The sequence below is a fragment of the Gavia stellata genome, chromosome 1 (genome assembly GCF_030936135.1).
Source record: "Gavia stellata isolate bGavSte3 chromosome 1, bGavSte3.hap2, whole genome shotgun sequence".
In the NCBI taxonomy this organism is placed as follows: Eukaryota; Metazoa; Chordata; class Aves; order Gaviiformes; family Gaviidae; genus Gavia; species Gavia stellata.
Window position 1 is genome coordinate 83,911,859 of NC_082594.1, and position 9,721 is coordinate 83,921,579.

The 9,721-nt window shown below is 39.0% G+C and overlaps 1 protein-coding gene across 1 annotated transcript in view; it reads left to right on the forward strand.

Annotated features, from left to right (window-relative positions):
* MOSPD2 (motile sperm domain containing 2) overlaps window positions 1-2,060 on the forward strand; it is a 35,164-nt gene extending 33,104 nt beyond the window's left edge. The window contains exon 15 of the mRNA XM_059815757.1: window positions 44-2,060. Coding sequence (XP_059671740.1) covers window positions 44-190 — 147 coding nt within the window. The 3' untranslated portion in view covers window positions 191-2,060. The remainder of the gene's footprint in view (window positions 1-43) is intronic.
* Window positions 2,061-9,721: the final 7,661 nt, after the last annotated feature.

Genomic DNA, 9,721 nt, shown 5'->3' on the forward strand with positions numbered 1-9,721 from the left:
ATGGGCAGGAATTCTAATTTAATGAAAGTATTTCTATTTTCAGCTAACTCATTTACTGCAAATTAATAAGAGACTTCAAGAGCAGATTGATCGCTGCCTCTGGTTCCAGCAGTTGTCAGTTGTTTTATCATTACTATCGGTTGCTGTTGTTGCCTTCTGCTTCTACCTGGTGTATACCCAGAGAAGCTAAAAAGAATTGCTTTGCACTGGATGTGCTGCGTATCATGATTGGTTGGAGTGGAAGAGATTGCAGTGCTGTGCTCAGATTCTGGAACTGCTAAAATGAGGTTTGTGAGCCCACAACAATGACCGATGATACAATTTGTTGAAAAAAAAAAAAAGAAGAAATGAATGACCAGCAAAGGAAGTTACTGAAAGATGACACTTAGATCAGTGCATGAGGAAGATGTTAGAGCTAGGACTTATTTCTACTGTACAACTCAATAAATACTACTGAACTAGAAGGAGGAAACCAAATACAACAACATAATTTAAAACTGTTTAGGTTTTTATTCCTCTATTCAACTACTTTAAATAGAATATTTCATTTCATCATACTCATTCTTACATCCTGAATTACTTTCATAGAAGGTGCAAGCAGTCAACTTAAGTGTATTCTAAAGGTTAACTTGTTCATTCAGGAAAATTTACCGAAACTATGTAGTACCGGCAGATTTTTTTATATAATCTATGGACATGCACATATAAAGGAAGATATTTGTTGTTAGTAATTATTTTGGTAATTCAGGCTCATTGCTTTCCTTGGTTAAATTCCTTATTTTTGTTCTTTTTCTGAATGCAAAGTTACTGTAAATATTTCCTACCAAATAACACACACAGCCATATTGACCAGGAATATAACCCTTGTTTGATTCCAAAGATAGTAATGAAATAATCATGATGACACACTATTCCTATTCTTTCCTTTTTTATGATTTTTTTTTGAAAGCAACTTTTAGTCAAATTACAGGAGTGTGAGAGTTGACCTTTGATAACCTATTGGTTCATAAAAAGGCTAGTAAATAGTCAATGTAAGAACTTACTCTGAGATGTGCAATATGCTTAAATTACAGATGAATTTATGAAAAAAGCAAGTTAGGAAGATTAAATATCATTGAAGGCAACATAAAAGTGTTATATCTGCCATTTCTCAGAAACTGTTGTAGAAATGGTGTATGAAGCTAGCAAGAACTTATGCTAACAAGGATACTTTGTACTCATTGCTGTAAATATGTATATTAAAATGATAAACACTTCAAAGGAGACTGATGGTATCTTTCATACATGTAAAATTTTCACTCTTGATGAAGTCTAAAAATTTAAAACTTTCTTTACTAGAATTAATTTTTGCTACAGAATGGCTTTGTAACAGATCATTTAGTTTTGTCTGCTGACTTCAATAGGTAAGAAGAGATTATTGAGGAAAAGTAAAGGTGATACTCTGCTTCTGTCTTTTTACTTACAGAATCTCTCCAGTGTGTTGTAGATGTAGTATCATTTCTAGGAAATAGAAAAAGGCAGTTTAAAAAAATGCATTAGTAAGCTGATGAACTAATAAAGCAGCATATCATTCAATATGTACTAAAAAAATTAACATGTAAAAGGCAAGTCTATGGAACTCTTTGGTGCACAGTCTTCTGTCCTTTCTTAATTTATATTTTTTACCACATCTACAATTTCTTTATTTTTTACTAATCTCATTTCTGTTCAGTTTGCTTCTAAGTATTTTGTTTTCTTAATGAGTTGGCAACTTATATTGTTCACTGCTTACTATGACGCTGTTACTTAGGTTATTTTCATGTGCGTGCAACTCAAATGCTTTGCTTCCAACAAAATGGGTTGTTGTCTTGTTGAGAAAGATAATGAAGTAATTTCTAACCTTAACATCATAACCATACTATTAAAATGCCGACTCCTTAATTTGAGTGGCTTGAATAGCACTTTAATGTGAAATTGCAAGAAATATAGAGTCTTTGCCAATATGAATATTTTAATGTTTGGGTGCTTTCGTATATTTTCAGTATTTTATTACTATGTTGGTATTTTCTTTGTATGATGAATCGGATGAACATCTTTTTCTATTTTAATATGTTTTAGAAAAATACAGTTACAAAATAAATACGAGGAAATATGCAGTCTTGAATGTTTAGTTTTTTAAAAATAGCTACATCTCCTGCGGTTTTGGTTCTCTTGTTAGTTTGCAATACTTAATATGAAGGAGGGGTCAATATGGTAATGGCCGATAGTCTGTTGTATAATAGAAGTTGTGATGATAACTTGTCAGACAAATGTGAAATAGATGATCATGAATTCTTAGACAGAGTGCCTAACATAATAAGATAGCACATGATATTGGCATGTAAATGCTACTGTGGCACAAATAGTGTAAATCCACACAATACAAATACATCTATATCTTGGTAAAACTAACTATTATTTAAACATCACACAGTAAATGGAAAAATATATATAAGCAAAAAAAAAGTAACAGCATGTTTTCTTAAATAGAAATTGACAGTAGTCTACTTTGTATTTTTCTTGTGTAAGAACATCATTGTTTCTGTCATCACAAAACATGGTGACCCATCAGTATTTTCCCAGTCTTCACTTGTTAGTAGTTTCAGATATCGTTTGCCTTCTCTTGGGGAATCACACTTCAGCCAGTCCATTTTGCAAAGTTTTGTGTCTAACACAGGCTGAAGTTACAGAGTGCACAGCAGTAACGTGATTTGGCATGATACCCGAAATTGAGAGAACAGACAAAAGATTGTTTTGAATTTTTTTTTTCTTCCCACAGTACATGAAACTCAGTTTATAAACCTGGGGCATTTTAGGACTCTCTTGGGTTGACCCTGGCTGGATGCCAGGTGTCCACCAAAGCTGCTCTATCGCTCCCCTTCCTCAGCTGGACAGGGGAGAGAAAATATAATGAAAGGCTCATGGGTTGAGATAAGGACAGGGAGAGATCACCCACCAATTACCGTCATGGGCAAAACAGACTCGACTTGTGGAAATTAGTTTAATTTATTACCAATCAAACCAGAGTAGGATAATGAGAAATAAAACCAAATCTAAAAAATATCTTCCCCCCACCCCTCCCTTCTTCCCGGGCTCAACTTCACTCCTGATTTCTCTACCTCCTCTCCCAAAGTGACGCAGGGGGATGGGGAATGGGGGTTGCGGTCAGTTCATCACACATTGTCTCTGCTGCTCTTTCTTCCTCAGGGGGAGGACTCCTCACGCTTCCCCTGCTCCAGCGTGGGGTCCCTCCCATGGGAGTCAGTCCTCCATGAACTTCTCCAACGTGGGTCCTTCCCACAGGCTGCAGTTCTTCACCAACTGCTCCAGCATGGATCCTTTCCATGGGGTGCAGTCCTTCAGGAACAGACTGCTCCAGTGTGGGTCCCCCATGGGGTCACAAGTCCTGCCAGCAAACCTGCTCCAGCGTGGGCTCCTGTCTCCACGGGTCCACAGGTCCTGCCAGGAGCCTGCTCCAGCATGGGCTTCCCACGGGGTCACAGCCTCCTTCAGGTGCATACACCTGATCCTGCATGGGGTCTTCCATGGGCTGCAGGTGGATATCTGCTCCACCATGGACCTCCGTGGACTGCAGGAGGACAGTCTGCCTCAGCATGGTCTTCACCACGGACTGCAGGGGAATCTGCTCCGGCACCTCGAGCACCTCCTCCCCCTCCTTCTTCACTGACCTTGGTGTCTGCAGAGTTGTTTCTCTCACATATTCTCACTCCTCCCTCGGGCTGCAGTTGCGCGGGGTTTTTTTCCCCCTTCTTAAATATGTTATCCCAGAGGCACTACCACTGTTGCTGATGGGCTCGGCCTTGGCCAGCGGTGGGTCCATCTTGGAGCCGGCTGGCATTGGTTCTACCGGACATACGGGAAGCTTCTAGCAGCTTCTCACAGAAGCCACCCCTGTAGCTGTGCCCCCAGCTACCAAAACCTTGCCACGCAAACCCAATAGAAGAACTTAAACAATTCACAAAACAGGATTTGATTACATGAACTATCAAAATACAAGATTTATTTTTCCTTTCTCTCATTGTAGATTAGCAGTTAATCTTGGCTTCTACAGACAATTAAGAGACAGCAATGACTGTAATCCTAAAAATGAGCAATTTGTGCTTCAAAAGAGCTCATATTCTTTCCCTAGCAAGCAATTTTTGTGCCCTATTCTTAGATTCAGTTTTTTACTTTATTAAGAAGGAAAATATTAGATTTAATACTTCATAGATAGTGCTTTGTTCATCATCTCTACTTCCAGAATCTTACTGTGGGATAGCTCTGAATTGTAGGAATAGGTGGTGTTCCAGTGACACCATTTACATTGGCACTGATGTTGTTCACCCTAAAATTATCTACAGTGGTTTAATCATAGAATTGTTTAGGTTGGAAAAGTCCAACTGTTAACCTAACACTGCTAAGTTCACCACTAAACCGTGTCCCTAAGTGCCTCATCCACACATCTTTTAAAAACCTCCAGGAATGGTGACTCAACCACCTCCCTGGGCACCCCGTTCCAGTGTCTGACAACCCTTCCAGTGAAGAAGTTTTTCCTAATATCCAGCCTAAACCTTCCCCTGGCGCAACTTGCGGCCATTTCCTCTTGTCCTATCACTTGCCACCTGGGAGAAGAGACCAACACCCACCTCTCTGCAACCCCCTTTCAGGTAATTGTAGAGAGCGATAAGGTCTCCCCTCAGCCTCCTCTTCTCCAGACTGAACAACCCCAGTTCCCTCAGCTGCTCCTCATAAGACTTGTGCTCCAGACCCCTCACCAGCTTCGTTGCCCTTCTTTGGACACACTCCAGCACCTCAATGTCCTTCTTGTAGTGAGGGGCCCAAAACTGAACACAGTATTCGAGGTGCGGCCTCACCAGCGCCGAGTACAGGGGCACGATCACCTCCCTGCTCCTGCTGGCCACACTATTTCTGATACAGGCCAGGATGCTGTTGGCCTTCTTGGCTCATATTCAGCCAGCTGACAACACCCCCAGGTCCTTTTCCACCAGGCAGCTTTCCAGCCACTCATCCCCAAGCCTGTAGCATTACAGTATATTTGAATGCTCAAAAAGGTATCCAAAGAGAATCAAAAGTTTATTTTACACAGGAAGTATATATTTTTTTTAATAGTGAAAACAGGATTTTTTGCATAAGGACAGTCATAGTGAGGTTTTTTAATTACATTAAAAAACTAAAAATCTTAAGGAAAACCACATTGGAGTAAGCTAATTTGAAGAAAAGTTCTTGATTATAAAATTTTAACATATCAAATAATTGTCCCCCTTCTTTGGAAAATAGACACTTACAGACAAGTATAATATGATTTAGACACTTTGTTAAAAAAAAAGGGACAGGCAGCAGGGCCAGGAACAGGGTTTTTTAATTGCCTTTCTATTTCATCAGTGATTCCCTGCCTTAACTGAATTATTTCTAATGTCTGTGTTCAAGTTCTCTCAAACATTTGTCCCTGCTTCCACATATTCGTTTATATGGCAGTTGTTGACTGTATGGGGTTTTGCGGAGAGCATTTTAAGTCACTGTGCTGTCTTGGGGACCCTCATACTTTCTGTGTAGTTGGACTAGCAGCATAAAGGTATAAATGCTGTTCTGTTAATAAAGGAGAGTGTTAGTTCTTTCTTTGTCTATGGCTTTATTGTGAAAGCGGACATTCAGTCAGAATAATAGAACAAATTTGAATATTGATCAAACAACATTGTTCTGCAAAATGCATCACAGGTGGCTGTAAGAATCCACTGGTTTAGATCTTGTAGTAGTTCCGTAGGGTACTGTATCCGAGACACAAAGTTGTCTGTGTTTACAGTATATGTATATGTTCAGGAAGAGCTAATCGGTTCCAATTAGCCAGGAAGAGCAGGCTGAGTGCTCTTTTCTGTGGTTAAAGAAGACATCTTAAGTCAGTTTCTAGAGTGCAGGACTTATCGTTCCCTATTTCCTGGAAGATGGCTACTGAAGAATTACTGACTTGGTATTATGGCAGTTCCTACATTTCCATTATGTATGTGTTAACGCATGTAAGTGATTGTAAGTTGATGATTCAAATTAACCATGCTTTTCAATATGCCTATTTCTTGGGCACACTTCAGCATCAGCAGCTCCTGGCTCCGTTTCCTGCAGCTGGTGAGAAGTGTAACCTCCCATTTTCAGTTTTCTCAGTCGTTTCAGTCCCACTTTTCAATTCGGACCTCACTATTCTTGCTTTTGCCACTTTTATAGTGAATGCCTACAGTAGTACACATAGACCCAATTTGAAAAATAAAGTGCAAAAAATCCCCCTCCAAAAACATGGCAGTGGTGAGAGGTTTTCCTTCTTTGTAGAGGAGGTGAGTGAAGTTCTATGTGCCGGCCTTGGCTGAGACTGATTTAGGTAGTTTCCTAGCAGATCTGTGCAATTACTACTTTGGTACTTCTGAGCAGAAGTACTGAAATCCCCGAGTTGTGTGAGCAAAGAGTAAGCAGCTTGCCAGATTTTTACCAGTAGGTATCTCAGCTCCTGGTTTACTTCATTCACAATACTGGTGCATCACCCTACCTACTTGGCATGCTCTAAGTCACTTCTGTTTCCTAAACGTAGTCCAAAGTATAGCAGTAGCCCACCCAAAGGACTGCTATGTTCTTCCTTATGCCAGTTCAGGGTCTCTTGATCTGTTAGTGATACTTCCTCTGTTCTATTTTAATGCTTTTGGTATCAGTTGTGCTGTATTAGCACTGTATTGGAGTTGGCTGAAATGTAGGAAAACTTAAATATGAGAAAAATGTCTGTAACTTCTGTTTATTTACCTTCATTTTCTTTGGTCAGCAATAGAATGTATTCATTATTTTACTGTCATTCGGGAGTTTTTCACAAAATATTTTTGGAGGTTTTTCTTCCTGTTAAAAATATCTTGTTAGAAGGATGGTAAATTATGTGTTTCGTTCATCTTGATTAGCCCATGAGATATGCCAACACTTGATGGTGATTCAGCTGGCAAGGAGCAGCGATTTCCTCAAAAGTATTCTAGGAATTTTTTTTTTTTTCATTTTTCAAAAACATTAAGTCACTGTGCCTCTTTTTTCTTTAGTCTTGATCAGACTTTGCTGCTGAAATAAAAACATCTACACAAATTACTTGACTGAGGAGCAAAAGACTTGGCCTATTGGAACTTACCAGAAGGAAGAGATAGTTGAATATGTATTTTCTGTTACATACCCAACTATAAATAACAGGTTGCATCTACTGATGTTATTCCATTACATACGTGTGTACTGTGAAGTAGCCACACAATAAACTTAGCCTTGTTGTTTGATGAGAAAGTAAGAGATAAAGATTCATTCCACAAATCAGTTTTATCCAGACAGTCAGGAGTGCAAGGTGAAGCAATGCTACATAATGATGTACTCTTCGCGCAGGGGGTTATCTAAGTGGTCTCTCTAGAGCACATGTTCCCCAAATTTTGGGCCCAGGAGAAGGAACAAAACCAATCTTGATAGATTTTGGTTCAGAGCCAATGTGGTTTCCCTAGATTTGCAAATAAACGCTTCAGACACAAGAACGCAAATCCAAGTCTCCAGTATCAGTCCCACAATGACCGCCATTCCATTTTGTGTTTATGATGAAATCTGAATTAAGGTATCCTTTGGGTAATGATGATGTAGTCTAACAAATCCTCTGTGGTGTTTAATCATTCAAAACTACAACTTTCTTGTATTTCCTCAGCCCTGTATCTGTTAAAATCATTGCCAGTTTAATTTCTGACAGCTTGGAGCTATATCTGAACACCTGCTCTTCAAGCCCCAGGGAAAATGTCAGAAATGAGGAACATCATTTAAATAAATATAGATGACAACAGTAGTGTGAAAAAGAAGCATAAACAGAATTTGTTAAGCTTTTATGTTCTAGAATGCTACAATTGATAAATTGCTGAAAGGAAAAGTGAATCTGGGCAAACACCACAGATGCTTCATTAATCTAGCACTTACAGATTGATGCTTAACCTGCTGGCATCTGAATTACCATAATCCCCATGCCCTGTAGTGCATTCTCCTGTACACAACTAGCATTTACCATATTTTCCTTTTTCTTATGATTTTTTCAAAATTTTAACTTGCAGCTGATGGTGATGTCTCACAAAAAGATTTTGTAGTTCTTTTTAAAGGAAAGTAGTATTTTCTTCTTGAGTTCACAGTTTGATGGGCTTTGTTCTGCAAAAAGGATGTATAAACATGGATTCTCAGTCCAGTCTGGAATTTGGTGGGAAACCTCAGAAAAGCAATGCTCATTCATGCTGTTGCAATTTTTATATACGATCCTGAACAAGTATGTGTTGATGTATATGTAATCCCAGATATTGCTCTTCTAGCAGACATTGTGATTGACATGATGCTTCTTCCTACCCCTCATCTTGGAGTTTGGAGTAGGTATGAAGTCATTTATTTCTAGCCTTTCAGTGTACTGAAAGTACACTCCAATATTCCTGTGCTGGCTGTCCTGTACTGGTACATGGATGGGGAATATGGGGAACCAGTACAGCCAGGCTGTTCTGAGAGTCTTCAGAGAGAGCATCCATTTACTCCAGCAAGTTTCCAAATTGAGGAGAAATTGCAAAAGCATCAGAGGAAGAGTATCTAATTCTTTTCACTACTTTGGGCCCATGCATCTGCTTGAAACCTTGGGAAGTATAACATGACAAATAAAAGGTGAGGTAGTCAAGGAAGGAGCTGTATCTTGGTTTTGTCTGCTCTAAGCTGCACATTGAAAAAAGAAGGTAGTCAAATAGATTTTGTGCTCTGTCCATTTTCAATGAGATTTACCTTCCATTAACCATATCACTTTGGAAATATATCTGAAGTCCCTTAGTCACATAGATGCCATCTTACAGCAGTCTGGCCCAATGAACAATAAAGCTTGCAGATATGGAACATTAAAACACAGGAATACACCTCCTTTTCAAATTCTCCTTGGAATTATTTACTGTAATTGAAAATACGATGTTTTTGTTAATCCCTGGAAAACTCAAGAATGTGTGGAAAAGCCACCCCATGTTTGCAGGAGATTCACAGGCAAGAATCATAGGATCATAGAATATCTCGAGTTGGAAGGGACCCATAAGGATCATCGAGTCCAACTCCCTGCTCCTTGCAGAACTACCTAAAATTAAACCATATGACTAAGAGCATTGTCCCGATGCTCCTTGAACTCTGATGGACTTGGTGCTGTGACCACTTCCCTGGGGAGCCTGTTCCAGTGACCAAAATGAACTTGCTCGTTCTGTAATGTCTGTTCAACTTTGTCCCTGTTTGTCTTCAGTACTATCCTTGCAGTGTTTGAGCACTTTACTGTCTTTTTCTATATTTGTCATAAAAGAAGTCCTGTAAAATAGGTTGGTCCTATTGCCATTAAACACAGGGAAAACTGGGGTCCAAAATGATCACATTTGTGACTCCAACTATAATGACTATGATCTGTTTAAAACCAAAAGAAACCAAAAAAATAACATGAAATTACGCATCAAAACAGTTTGCCAACTTGTAGACCAGGCAGATTTACTTATTTTAATCTACTCACGGATCAAAATAGAGCTGGGACAAATTGTTAGAGAAGATGGAAGCTTTCTTCTCTGTTACAAAAAAAAGAACATTTATAACTCAGAAGTAGTTTCTTTCCTTGAACGTCATTTTGGATGAGTTAGAGAGGATAACAAGAGCC